Below are 19,797 nucleotides of genomic sequence, written 5' to 3'. Positions count from 1 at the left end.
ACACAGTTTTGTGACGTTTTTGTCTTGAGATGGGAATGAGTGTCTTTTCATCCCAAAGAGGGCACCAATGACCAATTAAAGCAAGGACTCCACCCTAGTCTGTTGCTGGCCAACCAACTTCCAGAAGCTCAGAGAAACTGGGAGGGAGGTGTGGTGTTGGTGGAGCATGGGCACATGCACAGACAAACACACACACACACACACACACACACACACTTTTCTGAGGGTCGAAACTTAATTCATTTGATTTCTCTCTCTGCTGGATGTCCTTTTGTTATACATTTTCCCCTTTTATTTCACCTAAAACAGATTTTTATGCAAGAAAAGACTACCTCATAACCACAGTTACATATTCCCCCAAACAGATTGGAGTCTTTACATGAGGAGAAATCACATGAAGACCACAAGTCACAACGTGTTTTCCGTAGAAGCCCACAAGTAGTTAAACATTTTTTATATTACTTTTCCCACTGTAACCTCTTCACCCTGAAGCAATGATTCTTTTATTTCTGATGAACAGTTTTAAATCAACTAAGCCAATTCCTTTTGCACTGGCAGGCAGCTGTTCGTGGTGCTGGGGTAGCAGATTTTTAAGCTTTAGAGGAACTTTGGGTGAGCGGGTCCGTTTGCCATCTATTTTTCTTTATACACAATTGGGTAATTTAATTCCCTCGTACAAGGTTGTTTTTTCAGGATGCATACTGGGGCCCATGATTAATTCTGTACATTAGATGACCAAGGAGCTCAGGCCTAGCCTTGGGGCTAGGGACACCACTGCTTTCATTGACTTTCAGCCTGTTTTCCACACAATGCATGGAACTTCTTTGTTCTTGTTTTCCATCCTTTGCAATTCTCATGTCTAACAAAGGGAAAGGTGACTTTTAGCCTATTTTTGCCTTTTTTTTAAATCTCTTATTGGAGCAATTGGCAGAATAACCTAAACTATTTCCCTAATTATCTTTACCAACTGTCCTAACCCCCTGTATCTTTGAGGTTAACTCAGAAAGCCCAAATGAATCATAGATCTAACTAATTAGCATTGCTCTTATAAAAATGATCTTCATTATGGCCTGCAAGTAAGTTGCCCGGTGAGGCGTGGGGTTTTCCCAAGAAACATCACACTATACTAGATACAGTGGGGGTATCACACCGTAGTCACACCATGCCAAATACAGGAGGAACACGCAGCAGCAAGCAGGAGGAAGCATAGCAGAAGCCGGGGACATTCTGCAGCCAATCCTCCCAGGCTTTGCCTCCGCAGGGTTTAGCTTTGCTATTCAGTGACTTGAACTCCACAGACTCCATTGCTGACCGTGCTCCTCTGGCATGGCCACCGACTCTCGTGTAGTTTGTAAACCAATGTATTTATTGAGAACTTACTGGAGGATGAGGGGTTACATACAAAGGCATGCGTGACTCCAAGACCACTGCATCACTGGAAAACCCACCCATCGTGGAGGATGACTCAGTGTTGCAACCCTGGGGGCTGGAGATAACCACCCACCAGCAAACCCCAAAGAAGAGAAGCACACACACGTGCACACACACACACACACACACACACACACACTACCACTGGAAAATAACAGGAATTAACCATCGCTAGTCATTAATATAGCTTAATATCAATGGACTCAATTCACCTGTAAAAAGACACAGGCAAACAGAATAGATATGAAAACAGGACCCATCCTGCTGCTGCATGCAAGAAACACACCTCAACCTCAAAGACAGACATTACCTCAGAGTAAAGGGTTGAGAAAAGATTTTCCAATCAAATGAACCCAAGAAGCAAGCCGGTGTAGCTATCCTAATATCTAACAAAATAGACTTCAGACTAAAATCAATCAAAAGGAACAAAGAAGGACACTTTATACTCATCACAGAAAAATTCATCAAGAGCAAATCTCAATTTTGAACATGTATGCCCTAAACACAAGGACATCCACACATGTAAAAGAAACATTACTAAAGCTTAAATCCCACATCAAACCCCACACACTAATAGTAGGAGACTTCAACAACCCACTCTCCCCAATGGACAGGTCAACCAGACAGAAACTTAACAGAGAAATAAGGGAACTAACAGATGTTGTGACTCAAATGGACTTAATATACATCTATAGAACATTTCACCTAAACACAAAAGAATATACCTTCTTCACAGCACCTCGTGGAACCTTCTCTAAAATTGACCATATACTTGGTAACTAAGCAAACCTCAACAGATACAAAAAATTTGGAATAACCCCCTGTATCTTATCAGACCACCATGGATTAAAGTTAGAATTCAACAACAACACTAATTGAAGGAAGCCTCAAACTCATAGAAATTGAACAGTGCTCAACTGAATCACTCCTGGGTCAAGGAAAAAATTAAGAAATTAAAGATTTTCTAGAATTCAATGAAAATAAATGTACAACATATCCAAACCTAGGGAACACTATGAAAGCAGTGCTAAGAGGAAAGTTCATAACACTAAGTGCCCAAATAAGAAAAGGGAAAGAAATCTCACACTAGCAACTTAACAGCCCACCTGAAAGCTCTAGAACAAAAAGAGGCAGATTTGCCCAGGAGGAGTAGATGACAGGAAATAATCAAATTGAGGACTGAAATCAATATAATAGAAACAAAGAAAACAATACAAAGAATCAATGAAACAAAGAGCTGGTTCTCTGAGAAAACCAACAAGATAGACAAACCCTGATCCAAACTAATCAAAAGGCAGAGAGAGAACATCCAAATTAACAAAATCAGAAATGAAAAGGGGAACATAACTACAGACACTGAGGAAATCCAGAGAATCATTGGTCTTACTACAAAAACCTGTACTGCACAAAATTGGAAAATGTAAAAGAACTGCACAATTTTCTGGATAAGTACCGCATACCAAAGTTAAATCAAGACAAGGTGAACTATTTAAATAGACCAATAACCTGTAAGGAAATAGAAACTGTCATCAAAAGCCTCCCAACCAAAAAAAGGCCAAGGCCCAGTGGTTTCAGCACAGAACACTACCAGAACTTCAAAGAAGAGCTAATATCTATATTCCTCAAATTGTTCCACACAATAGAATCAAAATGAACATTGCTAAACTTTCTACTGAAACCACACAAAGACTCAACCAAGAAAGAGAATTGCAGACCAGTCTCCCTCATGAACATTGATGCAAAAATATTCAACAAAATACTGACAAACTGAATCCAAGAGCCATCAAAAAAACATCATCCACCATGATCAAGTTGGCTTCATCCCAGAGATGCAGGGATGATTCAACATATGAAAATCTATCAGTGTAATATAAATAAACTGAAAGAAATGATCATTTCATTAGATGATAAAAAAAAGCATTCAAAAAAATCCAACACCTTTTCATGATAAAGGTCTTTGAGAGAGCAGGGATACAAGGAATGTATCTAAACATAATAAAAGCAATATACAGCAAGCCAACATCAAATTAAGTGGAGAAAAACTCAAAGTGATTCCACTAAAATCAGGAACAAGACAAGGCTGTCCACTCTCTCCATATCTATTCAACATAGTACTCAAAGTTCTAGCTAGAGCAATAAGGCAACAAAAGGAGATACAAATTGGAAAGGAAGAGTCAAACTTTCACTGTTTCAAAATGATATAGTATGCTCATGTCATCCCAAAAATTCGACATAGGAACTCCTACAGCTGATAAACATCTTTGGTAATGTGGCAGGATACAAGATCAACTCAAAAACATCAGTAGCTCTCCTAGATACAAAGGATAAAGAGGCTGAGAACTTTCTATATAGCTTAGGATGACCTCAGTTCTCTTGCCTCTAACTCCCAATCCCTGAGCTTACAGGCTAGTGCAACCATGCCTGGCTTTCTCGTTTTCCCTTTGAGCCACCATAAGGTAAACAGACGTTTGCTGATACACACTCCAACCATACTACCCAGCGTCAGAGCAAGGCAGCCACACATTGTCATCTGAAGCTGTAAGCCAAAATGAATGTTCCCTCTTGTTCCTGTGTACAGAGGAAATGCCCTCCAGACACTCCTGTGTTTGATCGCTCAGTCCACCAGACAGCAGCACTATTTGAAAAGGTAGCAGAACCTTTAAGGGGTGGGGCTTAGCTGGAGGAAGCAGTCACTAGGGGGCAGGCCTTTAACAATCAATCCAGACAGACCTGCTTCCTGCTCTAGGCTCTGCTTCTGACTCTGAGATCTGAGGAAGCCACACTGCCAGCTCCTACCACCCATGACCAAGGTAATTCCAATATCATGCCTGCCCCACCATGATGGACTGTATGCTCTCAAACCGTGAGCCCACAAAGACCTTTCCTCCATTGCCATGGTAATGAGAAGAGGAGATCTTGAGCCATGAGTCCTGACTTAAGACATCCCTGGATTTTAAACTGTGTTTCACCTTCCCTGGTGTCTTAGAGGTCCTTTGCCCCAGCATCGGTTGGGATTCCTCAAGGTGTCACCCCAACCAACTCTGTCCCACACCTATCTCAACCCAGAGCCCCAGGAAGTTGTCCTCCAAACAATGGCTCGTGAACCCGGAGACTGACAGCTGTCTTGTTTACATGCTTTATTGTCCCCGTCCTTCCCACACATCGAGCACTTATTTCCGATGGTTCAAGTCTTGTACTTCAGCAGAAGGCACCATGTTTACTCAGAACAAACTGGGGACAATATAGTCAGTATGGACGCCATCGATTAGCCCTTCCCCATTGTTGTGGACAAACCAGCAGACGACTTTCGTGCCAACCGTGGCGTCCTTCCTGTAATCTTTCTGGGAGCCCCTGGGAACAGAAGAAAAAGAGTCGCTGTAATGCCCAGTGTGAGCGACATGACTCTGAGCATCGAGGGCCTAAGGGTGGGGGAGCTGGAAATTCTCTTTTAGTGACTTTGCAGGATCTCACATGTCCCAGGTAAGCACTCTGCTCCTGAGCTACACCCTGCAACTGGTCCCCGAGAGGGGATTTTATTTTTATTTTTTTGCTTGATTTTTTAATGCTTAAGGCAGGGTCTCCTGTAGCCTAGGCTGGTCTTGACTTGCTATATAACTGAGGACCTTGGACTCCTGGTCTTCCTGGCCCCGCCTCCTAAGGGCTGAGATTATAGGCATATGCCGCCATGCTGGCTTGAAGCTGAAGAACTGAGAGTTCTATTGCCAAGGATGAAGTCACGTGATTGTTCTTTCGAGGGGGCCATCTCTGAGCTATTCCTTGATTAGGAGGAGTCTAAAAGGGCCAAGATCTCAAAAAGAAATGAGGGTCCCTACAGAAATCAAGGGCCCACTAAACAAGGTGGCATGCAAAGAGGGCTCTTCCCTCCTGCCTTGGTACTAGCTGGGGTGATGGTGTCAGAGATGCCACCTCACCTTGTGACAGTCAACCGATGGCTCTTCACCACCATTGTGGCATCTGGCTTTGTGGGGTCAGAGCCTGGGCGGGTGTCAAACACTTCAAAGTCAAAGGGGTGGAAGAATTGGCCTGGGAATAAAAACATTAGCTGTCAGCCTCTGCCTGTTGCCATGGTGACGTGGACAACTGCCTTTCAGGATTGATGCAAAGGCTGCATGGGCATGTTGTGAAGAGGGTACAGGGTGACTACATGGCTTTGTACATTCTATTTCTGGTGGTTCCGTGTGACTAAGCAGCCTGCAATCTGAGCATTGCGTACCCAGCAGCCCATGTGTCTGTGCTGACATGCGGTGACTGTCCACCACGTAGAACCCTAGGAAGTCCTGGTGAACCGGATGTTTCTTCCAAACCTGGTGTAGGACGATCACAAAGTTAACCCCATCTCCAAAGGATACCACCATATTCTTCTTCCTGTTGATTGTTACAGACAGCCTAGGAGAAAAGGGGAGGGTATAGACAGTGAGACCTAGCGGCCATGGCACTAGCCATCGCAATCAAGGGCATTTCAGCAAGCACAAGGCACCTGAGGGCACACAGATCCCAAACACTGCTCATAGTCGGGATGAGGCTGCCGCAAATATGTCATCTGTGCCCTCCACAGAGTGGACCTCAGCCCCTCTGTGGGCAGGAAAGAGGCCTGGGTCCAGCTCAGGCTCTGTGTGATCTTGGGCAGGCTGTACCCTTCCTAAGCCTCAGGGGCATAGTACACTTGCCCTGCCCACTAAGCTCTAGGGATTGCAAAAACAGGAAAAGCTAAGAAGCATTGGGAATAGCAGGATCAGCAAGAGAAGAGGCAAGTGTTACTTAGTTCTTCCCTCCTCCTCCCTTCCTTCCCTCCTCCTCCTCCCTTCCTTCCCTCCTCCTCCTCCCTTCCTTCCCTCCTCATCCTCCCTTCCTTCCCTCCCTTCTTTCCTGCTTATTTTTAAAATATTTTAAGTAAAAAAAGATTTTTCATACAATATATTTTAGCATGTTTCCCCTCGCCCATCTTCCCCACCCAACAATATGTTCTCTCCCTCCTTTCCTTCTGCATACACACAAATAAATACGCAAAACCAAAATCAAAACAAATATAAACAAACAAAAGACCAACAAAAATGCTTAAACAAGAGATGACATAACAAAAGATCCATAAACAAAACAAAACATGGATTTTGCTTTGGGGCTGCCCTGGAGTGTGGTTGGTGTACCCAGTGGCACTCCACGGGACAAAACTGATTCTTCCTTTGCCACTGGGTATCAATCGCAAATGGCTTCTTGGTTAGGGGGTGGGACTTTGGGTTCACTTCCCCCACTCAGTGCAGGACCCCATCTGGCTTGAACCTATGCAGGTCTTGTATGTGTTGTGAGTTCATATGCTAGGCTGGAACTTGCCATGTAACCCATGCTGACCTGGAACTTGTGGCATTATCCTGCTTCTGCCTCCCATGTGCTGGGATTACAGATGTTTGCCATCACCCCCAACCAGCCTTCCTGTCTAGGAATGGATTCTTGCTAGGGCTGGTAAAATGGCTCATTGCATAAATGTGCTTTCTGTGCAAATTGGATGGCCTGAATTCAAGCCCCAGGACCCATATAACTCATGCAAAAGGAGAAGGAGAGCCGGGCGGTGGTGGCACATGCAGGGGGATCTCTGTGAGTTCGAGGCCAGCCTGGTCTACAAGAGTTAGTTCCAGGACAGGCACCAAAGCCACAGAGAAACCCAGTCTCGAAAAACCAAAAAAAAAGGAGAAGGAGAAGGAGAAAACTGATTCCACAAAGTTGTCCTGTCTTACTTACCCACATGTATTGTGTGGCACACACATACACACACACATCATCATCATCATAATAATAATAATAAATAGAATTTTAGAAATGGAGTCTTGCTATGTTGCCAAGGTTGTTCTTAAACTCGAATCCTTTGTCTTTAGGCCTCCCGAGCAGCCGTACTGTGTGTGAGCACTACACTTGGCCTTCATCCACTTCCCTCAAAGTGAGCCCTGCACACTGTTCGGGTACAAACTTTGGCTGACAAGGGTCCCAAGGATTGGTGCCCTATCCCATGGTCGCCATCCTGTGGTAGCTGAATCCAGGCCATCAGTCTCTTCTATGACTCCTGTGACTGTCCTGGGATTGGTCCAGATCCCTCCAGCGCTTCCCCGCCTCCTCAGACTGCACTTGCCCTTGGAGATACAGTCAGAGAACTCACCCAGTCTGCGTGATCGTGACTGTGTCTAGCCAACTGAACGTGCTCAGTGCATCCCCATTGCCCAGCATGATCTTCTCTGTGGTCACCTCAATCCGAAAGTCCATCCAAGCACTGGTGATGCCCAGTTTGCCAAAATAGGTTTTCCCTGTCCTGGAGTTAGGGTTGCTTCCCTTGTCTCCAATGATCTGTCCAGTAACAGTGATGCCTACCAGAGGGGTGGGGCAAGAAAAGAGGCTAGGGAGGTCCTCCAGGTCCATGCTGGCCTGTAGGGATGTCTTCCCCTTCAGCAAAGCATGCTGAGTGGAGGCTGAGACAGGGCCCCAAGGAAACACCAGGGTGTCAGAGCCAAATCCTGTTCTAGAAGGTCTGGGGCATGCTGCCACATTGTGGGTCTTCTCTCTTTCCTGGGTCAGGGGGTGTTGTGAGAGGAGAAGCCACTCCCTATATACCAGCTGGCTCCATCCTCAGGATCAGGCTGCCCGTCTGCTCTAAGCGCCATCTCTACTGTCCACTCTAAGCGCCATCTCTACCGTCCGCTCTAAGCACCATCTCTGCCGTCTACTCTAAGCCCATCTCTACCGTCTACTCTAAGCACATTTTAACTCTGGCTCTTTGGTAGCTCCCACCTTGTTTGTGCAGAGTGCTCTGCGCAGGAAGATGGATAATTACCAGGCAGAGGGAGGAGGACCCGGTCCATGAGCACTCAGCCTGATAGAAAGATCCCCAGCCTGCAGCCCCACCTGTGACTGGGTCCTGAATAAGGCGCAGCACCGTGCCAGGCTTCTCGTCAATGTTGAAGCAGATGGTGTCATTTTTCCCTGGGACTTGGATGATGAAGTGAGGATCCCCATCCACTGAGGGCACATCAGAAAGCAGACTAGCTCCAAGAGCCCTTCCCTGTACCACAGGCCTTCCCAGGCCAACTGGCCCTGTGGGCAGGAGCAAGGCACCCAGAACCCTGAACCTTGACCAGGGAGGAGCCAAGGAACTCACCATAATAGTAGGGGCTTGAAGGAGGCTGGTAGCTCGCTATGGAACAAAGGGAGACCAGACTGAACACAGCAAGCTGTCCTAGAAAGATCTGGGGCCTCCACTCATAGTATGTCTTATGCCTTTCCCATTTGACCCCCCCCCCCCAATTATTTCATTTCCTCTTTCCCCTTCACCATCATTCAGCTTCCCCAGGACACCTGGTCAATCTGCCTGTGACAGGTTGATTCGAACCCACTACCGAAGGGAACAGGGCCGGGCAAGCTCGCGGTGGTGGGCAAGGCGGGTTGCAGCATTTACTCACTCAAGTAGGCCATGGACGTGATCTCTTGGGTGGCTAGTAAAACACCAAAGGGCAGACATGAGCAGTACCCAAGGGCTTCCCCACTCCCAGCCTTGTGCTTTCTGTCACCCTGGAGCCTACTGGTATCCACCAGGGCTTTAACATTGGCAAACATGCCAGGCAATCCCTTTACAGGGCTGTTGATAGATATGACGAATGCCATTTTAATGCTATGAGCATGTTCTGAAATAACTAAAATGCAAATCTATTGTGTCATCGGCCTCCCTACTGTGAGCAACGCAGTAGACCTCTGCCCCTGTGCTTGAACTCTTCAGTCCAGATGGCATGGGTGAGACCCATCCTATTGTGTCTGTCCTTGTGGGTGGTAGCTCTTAACACACAGGAGCCAGCAATTGCTTCCAACAGGGCTTCCCTGAGGGGAACAATGTCCTACTGTACTTGTGCTCCTTAAAGATGCAAGAGGGCAGCTTGGCAGGAGCTGAGTCTTGCCCAGTGTTAGTGGGCCAGAGGGTACAAGGTTCTAATTTTACCATGAAAGAAATGGGGAGTGCCCTGGCTCCCAGAGACCTTCAGCATGGGCTCTGGGTCCCAGATGAGTTACTGCTCGGTGAGACTTGTAAAGGACTCTTGTGCGGGTTGCTGGGAATCAGGCAAAAAGTGCTAGGTACCACAAATCTCATTTTTGAAAATAATAGGACACTGCCATTGCCTGATCCATCTTGAGAGAGGGAAGTAGGGAAGCCATCTTCAATCAAATGAATGGGAACGCTGAGATTCTGAGGAGTCAGCCTGAAAGCTCCCTTCAGTCTGTCTCCTCCCTCTCTCCCTCCCTCCCTTCCTCCCTCTCTCCCTCCCTCCCTCCCTGGCCCCTCTCTCCACCCATCCCATGAAGCTTACCTTCTAATATGCAGGCACAGGCATGGGGGGGGGGCGGGGGAGAGAAATACATTAGCTATAAACACTGACTGGGGCCATGGGAACCAATCAGAGTGGCCCATGGCCTGGCTTAGAGCTAGCTTTGTCCCCATATGGTGTCCCTAGAACCAAGAACTCCTAGGAAACAAGGACTGTGGAAAAAGAGGTCTTTGATCCCCCATGCCTCTGAGTGCCAGGGTCCCCATGAGTCTACCATATACATTTGGAGCTCCCCTGGGGAGTAGTCTGGGGTCTTGTGGAGGATTTTTTGGCCTCAGATTCCAGTTCTTAGGGCCTCTTTTTCTCACAGATCTCACTCAGGTCCCTGGTAGTTTGTTCCAGGTATAAATTTCAGTTTCGAAGCACCTCTTGCCTAACTGAACTCTCCTGTGCTGTAGCTGAAGGTCCTTCCTTGGCATGGCCAAGACGTGTGCTCACTCGGCTTACCTGCTCCTCTTCTAAAGATCTGGTTCCCCAGCCCAGCCAGTTCCTCTGCTGGATTCTAGGGCCCAGGGTCTTAGAGGGGGGGTTCTAGATTCTGGCCTCCTCTCCCTGTGCCCACCTTCCCCAGGCTTGTCAGCAATGGATGTCTGGTCCTCATTGTCTTCAGGCTTGGTCACCACCATGGAGGTCAGTGGGGTCACAAAGTGGTACTTGAGAGACAGCTCCAGGGCCTGGGCTGTGAGGTTCTCCTTCTCCTCCCCATGGGCATTCTTGCTAAGAGGAGGAACAGTTCAGAGTGAGCCCAGAACACACCTGCTTCTTTTACACACACTTCCCCAACCAGACCAGAATCTCCAGGGACAGCTCAGGAATGGCCCCCCCCCCCCACACTGCCCACATTGTTGGTCCTGCTCAGTGGAATTCACTGGGGAGAAATACCGGTTCCCCAGCTAGTTTCCTGAAGCGTTTGGGCAAATTCTTTCCTTACTAGGAGTCAGTTTCTCCACCCATAAAATGCAAGGGACTTGGAATGGCTACTGTTATAATCACTCATGATAACTGCACGCTGAGCACTTGATCCGGGCCAAGTTTGCTGGAGTTTCGTGGCTTCGTTCTTCCTAAAGAAACTCTTTGTGGGAGCCTAGGCAGTTTGGATGCTCACCTTACTAGACATGGACGGAGGTGGGAGGTCCTTGGACTTCCCACAGGGCAGGGAACCCTGATTGCTCTTTGGGCTTTCGAGGGAGGGGGACTTGTTGGGGGGAGGGGGAGGGAAATGGGAGGCGGTGGCAGGGAAGAGACAGAACTCTTTAATAAATAAATAAATAAATTAAATTAAATAAAAAATAAATACAAAAAAAAAAAAGAAACTCTTGCATTGCCCCCCTCCATCCTCTGGGCTTCTCACCGTTGACCTAACCCTCCCCCACTCTCTGCTGTTCAGCCTCCTTATCACTGGGGAGTGCTGGTGGGGGACAGCAAGAGCTGAGCCCCCCCTGCCTAGAGGACACTCCAGCCTCTGACCTTGGCAGTGTTTGCCTGCTTGAAATGGCGAGCAGGGGTAGGACACAAGGAAACATGTATTTTTGTGGTGGACGCCAGACATGTGAGGGCAGGCCGACTCACCGTTTCTCCAGTAACTGCTCGATAGTGAGGTAGGCCCAGAGCCGCTCAATGTAGTTCCCAAAAATGTAGCCTTGCTCCTTCACAGCGGCGTCCATTTCCTTCATGTCCACCTCCTCTGTGAAGGTCAGGTCGTTCAAAGCCTGGGTAGGATAGGAGCAATCAGGGACTTGAGAGCTGGATGGTAGAGTTGTGCGGGCCAGGCTCAGATGCCCCTCTTGGGGTCTAGCACACCTCAGGCTCAGTTCCCACTCACCCCATGACCCTTCACGTCTGCTTTGAAGTTGTTCATATGGCTGTCCACCAGACGCCCTGCTACAACGATTTCAGAGCCATCATAGAAGTGCGGGTAATTGCTTTTGGTGAGATCCAGGATGGCGTTCTCGGGATATTCCACCTCCACGTTCATCAGCAGTGGGTTAGCAACCTCCTCGTAGAAACCCTGGTAGTCAGGTCAGGACCCAGTCATTTCAGACCCGCCAGGGTAGGCGTGGAGAATCCCGAGGTAGGTCGGTTCCATAGATGCTACCAAGCAGTATTTAGTCCCCAAGGGCTGAGTGCTCTTTCCTCCTGATCTTTTTTTTTTCTTATCTCCTCCCCCCAACTCCCAGAAAGGGTTTCTCTGTGCAGCCTTGGCTAGCCTGGAACTCGCTCTGTAGATCAGGCTGGCCTCCAACCACAGAGATGCTCCTGCCTCTGCCTCCCGAGTGCTGGGATTAAAGGTATGCACCACCACCGCCCAGTATTGATATTTACTTTTAAATGGCCCTGTCTGTACCCTGGAGTCTAGGGGGGCACTCTCTGTCCTCCCTCTCTTAAAGACAGGAGAGAACAGGAGCAAAGGACAGAATTCTTTGGAAAAAAAAAAAAAACATTAGCCAGAGAAAGCAATGTGTGTCAGAGAGCCAAACTCCAGGGTCCCCTAAGAGTGGGGGTGCTGCCAACCAGCAGGGAAGGTGGCTCGCTTCAGAGTGAAGAGTGAGACATGCATTTGGCTAGCAGATATTTTTAAAGATTATTTTAGCATAGAAAGATCTGTTATAGGTCAAATTGGCACTGCATCCCCAAAGCGTTCTTGTTGCCCTAATCCTCAGACTACAACCTTATTTGGAAGTAAAATCTTTACAAAGATAATCTGATGATGTCATGAAGTTGGGCCCTCGCCCAGTGTGCCTTGTGTCTTTTTTAAAAGAGGAAACTGAATGCAGACACACAATGAAGGAATGCCTGGGAAGGCCCAGGGAAAAGAGGACCACAACGGGTCAACAATAAAGTCTAGGGGCTGGAGAGATGGCTCACTGTCTAAGAGCACCAGCTGCTCTTCCAGAGGACCTGGGTTCAATTCTCAGCACCCACATGGCAGCTCACAACTGTCTGAAACCTCAGTTTCAGGGGAACCGACAACTTCACAGGGCATACACACAGGCAAAACACCACTGCTCACTAAATAAAAAATTTTAAAAAAATATTTAAAAAAAGAATGGAGACCTATACAGACCTCTCCCTCAGAGGGAACCAACCCCCTGTCACCTTGATCTTGTAGCCTCTAAGATGGGGAGACACATGTTTCTGTTGTTTGAGTCCCCTCATCAGTGGTCATATACTTTTTATGACAGACTCAGTAACCACGGTCCTGTGCAATATTTGAGCGTATTTATATAAAAATGCTCATTGCTTTTGAGACATATACATTTTACTGGATGTCTTATGTTTGTTCTGCCAGGCTTGCAGAGGAAGCAGCTCTGTGTTCTGGAGATTAGAACAAGAGGCAGCCAGAGGCAGATTTCAAGCGAGAAAGTGCCCTCTAAGATCTGAAGTTGCGGCATGGTGGGAAGAGCTGCCTGAGAAACAGCGCGTGAGGTAAAGCGAACCTGCAGCTGCAAATTGGCATCGGAGTCTTCATAAATGCGCCGGGCAAGCCCATGGTTCTGCAGGGCCATAGTCTCCAGGAAGTTATAATTCAGATTTTCGCCAAAGCCCAGGTTATACAAAGGGAACTCGCCCCCGATGGCATTCCGGACGTTCTCCTGAATCTTTTCAGGTCTGCTCTCACCTGTAGAAAGCGCTGTTCATTCTGGGGACCTGAACACCTCCTCTGTCTGGGGAGATCTGTACACCTAGTAGGGTGCCTTGGCAAACAGAGGCATGTACCTGCCTTTGAGGGGCTCACAAGACGCTGAGGGACCCCGGGAAAAGATGTCTAAGGTTTTGTAGTGAGCCGACTCCAGAGTCGAGAAGGCAGGCAGGCACTCACCCTGGGTTCAAACCTCCCTCTCCCTCACCGGTATTGGCATCCCCGTCTGTCAACATGATGAGGATGGAGGTGCTCCTCTCTGGGACAAGATTCCTCTCCCGGGCATCCTTTAGCATATGGATGCCCCTCAGCAGCCCATCATTAATATTGGTCACTGTATATAGACAGAAAGACAGAACCATTGGGTGGGGTGTCCTTAGGGTGCCAGTACACAAGGCTGTTGAGAAGAAAATTGGGACAGTACCAATGAGAATGCCCTTGTACCAAGGACTGTGTCAGCCAGTACACAGAAGCACTCAGTAAATGTTGGCATAAGTGGATGAACAACATAGACTTTCACACGGGCATCAAAGGGTGCTAAGAGGCTCTTAGGCACAGATGATTATATAGCCCCTTAGCAACCAGTGAGGCGGAGTCACCAGGAGGGAAAGGAGAGCGATAGAGATGGCATAGGTGGTCTCCATAGGAAACGGGCAGGAAGGGTTCTCTGTGGCCCTACCACACTGAGACCCGTGAGCTCCAGAATCATGGTTAGAAAGGCTAAGAAAGGGTCCCCCTAGACTGCACAGAAGTCACCCTGATGTCGTGTCTTCAAGCCTGAGGTCTACCCCCAAGGAAGAGGCATGCCAGACACGGGCTGCTGGTGCAGAGAAAGGAACGGCTAGGATACACATCTGTGCTCCCCTGACCCTTACTTCCTTGATCACGGATGTTCTTCACAAATGCCCTGGCCATCTCAAGGTTTGCAGGGGTGGCTTGGACTAGGGTATCTTTCCAGGTGGTCACATCACTGCTGAACAAAATGAAGTTCAGATAGTCATCTCTTTTCATGTCATCCAGGATTTTGAGGAGGGCGTCTCTGGTCTGGGGGAGAAGGAGAAAAATAAGCCATAAAGCTGAGACCTGAGACAGGAGTGAGCGAGGTCACTGCCGAGCCTAGACTGACTGTGCTGCTCCTGCTGTCTTCATGAGGAAGCATTGCCCAAGGCCCCCAACTCCTGGTGAAAGCGGCTAAAGGCTTGGCATAGTCTTATATTCTGTCTCATTCCTCCTTTTCCACCAGAAACACTAGCATTTTCCCGCTTAAACAAAAAAAAAAAAAAAAAAAAAAGCATCTCCCAGCCTGGTCTACAGAGTAAGTTCCAGGACAACCAGAGAAACCTTGTCTCAAAACAACCAAAATCAAACCAAAACAACCCCTCCACCCAAAAAAAAAAAAATCCCCTCTCACTTTCTACACCCCAGCGCTTTAGATGCAGGGAGGGGTTGGGTGGGCGCTAACCTGCTCGATTTTCCGACCATACATGGAACCACTGACATCAATCACAAAGACTATGTTCTTAGGCACCACTGGAAGGCCTTTTGGTGCAAAGAAGTGCACGAAGTAGCCATTGACTACCTGCAATGGTGGAAGAGAGATGGGGGCCAATGCCCATTTAACAATGCCTCTTCTTGCAAGCAGCAGTCAGAGGTTTGTCACTGGGGGGGGGGGTGCATCCAGGAGATGCAAAGGATCTGGTGATAAAGATGGAGGAGAGGGATGTAGCTGCAGCCCCTTAGGACCCGGGACTCTGCCCACCATGAATATGATGGAGCCATGGACCTATACCTGCACGTTGCCTGGAGACTCTCTGTTCACGTCATAGACGATGGTGAAGTCCCCATTGAGGAGGGAGTCTGCACACGTTGGGCATGAGCGCTGTTGGTCTAAGCTGGGCTTGAAAGACACACGCCCCTGGGAAGAGGAAGGAAGAACATTTCCCAGTTTGGTTAAGGCTCCCCACCGATGGACAGGGAAGAAAAAAACCTCCTGATAATTGAAGTGAGGGTTTGGCGCATGAATCAGGTGCTAACTCCCCATGGATTAAGCCACTCCCATGCCTACCCTCCCTTCCTTGGCTGATCAGTAGCTGCCCAGAGCAGGGGTGGTTGCTGTTTTCATTTAGCCTTTCCCCTGTCTTTTGACTGTCTCATCCTAACCCTTTAGCTCAGCACCAGAAGTTACTGGGGCATGGGAGTGTTGCTCCGTATGAGAGAACTTTGTGTTGAGTGGTTTCGCACTTGGAGTTGGTACCCAGAGGAGAAGGAAGAGTGTGGGGAAGAGAGTATTAGAGAAGGGGGCTAGGAGCTCTCCTGAATGCAGGCTCTGGGAAAGTCTCCCTGGAGAGCACAGATGACCGGGATTTGCTGTTTATATTTTCTCATCCCCTTCCCATCAGCACTGGAAGAGCTGGGCAGGGCTCTGTGACTGGAGCCAATGCCCAGCAGCAAGAAGGGCGTTCTCCTTAGTGCGCCATCCCTTAATGTGGTGTCAGCAAAACTCGCCCCAGGTTCTTGGTCTGCATCCCCTCTCCTGTCTATTTGTCATTTATAAATGGCTTCCTCCCCTCTTTGTTCTTTCTGGTAGATCTGAGGCTCCAAATCTTGTAGCAGCTCAGCATCAGCCCCCTGCCTCCAGTATCCTCCCTGATGACCCAGTTGACTGGGACAGACCACAGATACCCCTGCCATGCTGAAATCAGCAAAGTCAAGGCCTAGGTCCTACCCCCTGCACCCCAAGCCCACCTTTTTCCCCGAGAAGGACTTGGTGAGGGCACTTCCCAGGAGGTCATTGGTGATGAAGGAGGCCTCAGCATCCAGCATGCTGATGCCCTGAGGCTCGAAGATGTGTGCATCAATCTGAAATGGCCAAATGAAGGAGATGTCATACTGGGGCGACGCAGAGGTCTGGGGTACAGCCATGGTGTTTGCTTTTCCTTTTAGCCTTGATGGAGGGAACGTGGACCGGTTGCAAGTATTCCAGAAGCGCTTGCCGCACAGTCCTCAAGAGCCCCCAGCACTAAAGCCTCCTCCCCTTGGCTCCCAGTGGCTGTGGAAGAAAAGCCATCCCAAACCCGTTGGCCAAGTACAGGAACCAGGACTTAGAGATGCATCCTTGGCTCTGCTCTAAGATTTGCCCCGCCTCCTCCCACCCCCACCGGTGAATTGCCCTTCCCCGGGCTCTCTGTGGTTCCAGGCAGGGATGAAGGATGAATCAGGAATGACTGATTACCTCAAAGTGTCTGACCAGTTGTTTGGGCTGGACCTTAATGTACATCTCGTACTTGCCCTTGTGCCTCTTAAGCAGTTCTTCATAGGTTAGCTCAAAGGTGACCTTGCTGCCAGCAGCCACGTTGACGGACACTGTGAATTTCTCCAGTTTTCTCCCAGAGGCCCTGGGTAGGGTACAAGACGGTGCTTAGCTCAAAGCCTTCAGGAACCCATCATTCCTCTGCCCTGGGTTCAAGTCTCAGCTCTTGGGTTAGAGACCTCCCTATCTATTCTAAACCTCGTCTGCTTTAAAATGGGATCTTCTGAGGACACACGCAGTTTGCTATCACGGTAATCACAGCTATTTGCTTCTGTCAAGGCCCAAGGTCCACACGTACTTGACCAAACCAGCTGTCTTGCCCTGGGACACAGCCTTTTCATATTGCTTCTTGGCAACTTCCTTCTCCTTGATGTTCCCAGGGTAGGTGACACCATCAATGGTCCTACAGATAGAGTTTAGGGGAAGAGCTGTCACACTGGGCCAAATACCCCTCAGGAGGTAGAGCCAGCAGCTATGGCGGTACCCACAAGGTGAAGTTGGTGATGAAGGCTGTCTTGGGCAGTTCCACATCAAAGGAAACCTCCTTGGCCGTGTCTGCACGGTTGACAGCCCTCGTGGTGACAACATTGTGAGCAAAGCGGGAGGTCACCTTGCAGCTGATCTTGGTGCTGTAGACCTCAATGCCATCGACCACCTGTGGGACAGGTGGGCAAAGATGGCTGGTAGTGACCCGCCAGTCCACACTCTGGAAAATCCAGCCGCCAGCCCAGCTATTTCCCTTCCAAACGCTCCCGGGTGGGCTCTGAAGTCCTGGGGCTCCTTAGTTCTCCCAGTCCTCCACACTGAAAGTCTGGACAGTGTCCTTTGTTCCACATCCAGCTGGTGACCACAGTGTTCATGCCCCGCCTCCTTGATGCTGTAATCTGCACCCAGCTGCAGCCAGGGAGAGTTTAGAAAAGCCCAGCTCCGAGCAGGCCCCGCCCCAAGGAAAGCCTTCCCAGGGCTCCCTTTGCCCTGACCTAGATTCCTCTTGAAGGGTCCTGCCTTTCTGTATGGGTCTTGTGTTACACGAGGCTCTACTGGGCTGGGGCCATAGGCTGTTTTCTGGCTCTGGGGGTTGCTGCCATTTCGATCTGTACCTTCAGCAAGTAAGCAACGCTCCGTTCTGCCCCTCCCACCCAGTCTGTATTTGCTGGAATTTCTTACCCCTTCTGGGAGGCTCCGCTTCTGTAAATATAAAGACAAACAGAGCGATCAGGACAAGCATGAGGTTACTAATGGCCTGGGAGCAGGTTCCGGGCTAGGGCCAGGTCTCAGAGACACGGGACCTTTCAGGCCATGTGTTAGAAAGAGACTAGGAATAGACTGAGAAAGGGGTATGTCACCAGGTCCCTTACGGAGAGGCGCTAGATCTGACCCTACACTGTCTCGTGCTCTGTACGCCCCCAACTCACTCAGCCTCCCAGTCTGCTCCCCCTGGCCCTCTAGTTAGCTTCCCCGAGCACCTAGCCGCTCATCAGGCTCAACTCAGCATTTTGTCAAGGTCTCTGAACTTGCTCTGCAGCTCACTAAGACGGGCCTAGCCTTTCACAATCCATCATCCATTCGACAGGTGGGGAAACTGAGGCCCAGGAGTTTGAAAAGCTCTGCTCTGGGTTAAACAGCAAGCTAGTTTATCAGTCAAATCTGTAGCTCCATTCTCCAGAGTTCAGAGTTGTCCCAGTAATACAGTGTCCAGTCCTCAGCCTCCTCCCTGCACCCCCAGCTTAGGGGCTTAGATGAGCTTTTTCTTTCTTTCTTTTTTTTTTTTTTTTGCCTATTTGACCCTCAAAATTCTGCTATCAAATGGAAAGTTAGACTCACCTCTAGCAGCCGGAGGGGGCTTCTTGGAAAGCCAGAGATCTCCGAGCCAGAGAGCAGGGCCAAGACAAGGCAGGGCCACCACATAGTCACCATTGCTAAGCACAGAGGCCTGGCCTGCTTTCCTTATATACACCAGCCCAGTGTTTTCCTGGCAGGGTGAATGACCTGCAGCGTGGGGCCAGGGCAGCGGAGGCACACAGCAGCTCCGGGAACTGGGGGGTGGTGGAGCAACCACCCAGGGTGACTTATGAAGAGGACCCGGTTGGGACAATAAACAGTGTTGGGGCTTTGCTTCTGATGCTCTGGAGTCTGGAGGCCCTCGGGGAAAGCAGACCCTGTGGAAACAAGTGGCCGCTGGCCTCCTCGGTTGGGGGGGGGGTGGAGGTGGTGTGAGCTGCATTTAGAACAGCTGGCAGCTCCACATCTAGGGCTCAAGGCTTTTGTCCTTACCACCCACATTGCCCCTAGACTGGGCCTAAATCCCAGTTCCAGCCCTCGCAAGGCAGCCACCCTCCAGATAGATCCCCCCCATGGTGGAGCCCTTTGCTTCATTACCTGATGTGGCTGCCAGGGACCCATGAACTGAGCAAATCCTCAGGCCTGTGACCTAGCTCTCTCGGAGATCTGACTCCAAATTACTTTTCTGAGTTTATTCTCCCCCATTGGCATCTTTACTGCAAGGACCGTCCCTTCCTTCTGCCTGTCCAAGGGCCTTGGTATCTTCTTCCTTATTAGACCAAAGGTGCTTTTAATTAAAAAAAAAAAATCAGGGGGGCTGGAGAGATGGCTCAGTGGTTAAGAGCATTGCCTGCTCTTCCAAAGGTCCTGAGTTCAATTCCCAGCAACCACATGGTGGCTCACACCCATCTGTAAAGAGGTCCGGCGCCCTCTTCTGGCCTTCAGGCATACACACAGACAGAATATTGTATACATAATAAATAAATAAATAAATAAATAAATATTTAACAAAAAAAAATCAGTTCTGGATGGCTCTCAGACCATCACGTCCTAGTCATATGGCCATTCATTTTATTTTTAAGGATATATTTTATCTTAATTATGTGTTATGTGTCCATTTGTCTGCATGGGGGTATGTCCCTGACATGGGTGCTGGGAGACAGACTCAGGTCCTCTGCAAAACCAATACAAGGTCTTAAGCCCTGATTTCCCCGGCCCCAGCAGGCCCTCTGGGAGTCCATTCAGTTACCTTGTGCTGA

The 19,797-nt window shown here is 48.9% G+C and overlaps 1 protein-coding gene across 1 annotated transcript; it reads right to left on the bottom strand.

Moving 5' to 3' along the window:
* Positions 1 to 4,553: 4,553 nt before the first annotated feature.
* On the bottom strand, positions 4,554 to 18,709 carry Itih3 (inter-alpha-trypsin inhibitor heavy chain 3). Its single transcript, XM_050158144.1, has 21 exons — positions 18,581 to 18,709; positions 17,924 to 17,944; positions 17,245 to 17,411; positions 17,055 to 17,159; positions 16,679 to 16,841; positions 16,192 to 16,305; positions 15,236 to 15,361; positions 14,909 to 15,025; positions 14,322 to 14,490; positions 13,655 to 13,780; positions 13,244 to 13,425; positions 11,629 to 11,814; positions 11,376 to 11,515; positions 10,369 to 10,523; positions 8,892 to 8,924; positions 8,591 to 8,626; positions 8,338 to 8,451; positions 7,598 to 7,802; positions 5,666 to 5,838; positions 5,364 to 5,475; positions 4,554 to 4,782 (listed from the first exon to the last, which is right to left on the bottom strand). The coding sequence occupies exons 1-21, from the start codon at positions 18,671 to 18,673 to the stop codon at positions 4,653 to 4,655; spliced, it is 2,667 nt and encodes an 888-aa protein (XP_050014101.1). The 5' UTR covers positions 18,674 to 18,709; the 3' UTR covers positions 4,554 to 4,652.
* Positions 18,710 to 19,797: the final 1,088 nt, after the last annotated feature.

This window comes from Alexandromys fortis, unplaced genomic scaffold (genome assembly GCF_014885135.2).
Source record: "Alexandromys fortis isolate MF-2015 unplaced genomic scaffold, M_Fortis_MF-2015_v1.1 scaffold_106, whole genome shotgun sequence".
Lineage (NCBI taxonomy): Eukaryota > Metazoa > Chordata > Mammalia > Rodentia > Cricetidae > Alexandromys > Alexandromys fortis.
Note: the sequence above shows the minus strand (reverse complement) of the source record. Positions and strands in the feature narration are given on the sequence as shown.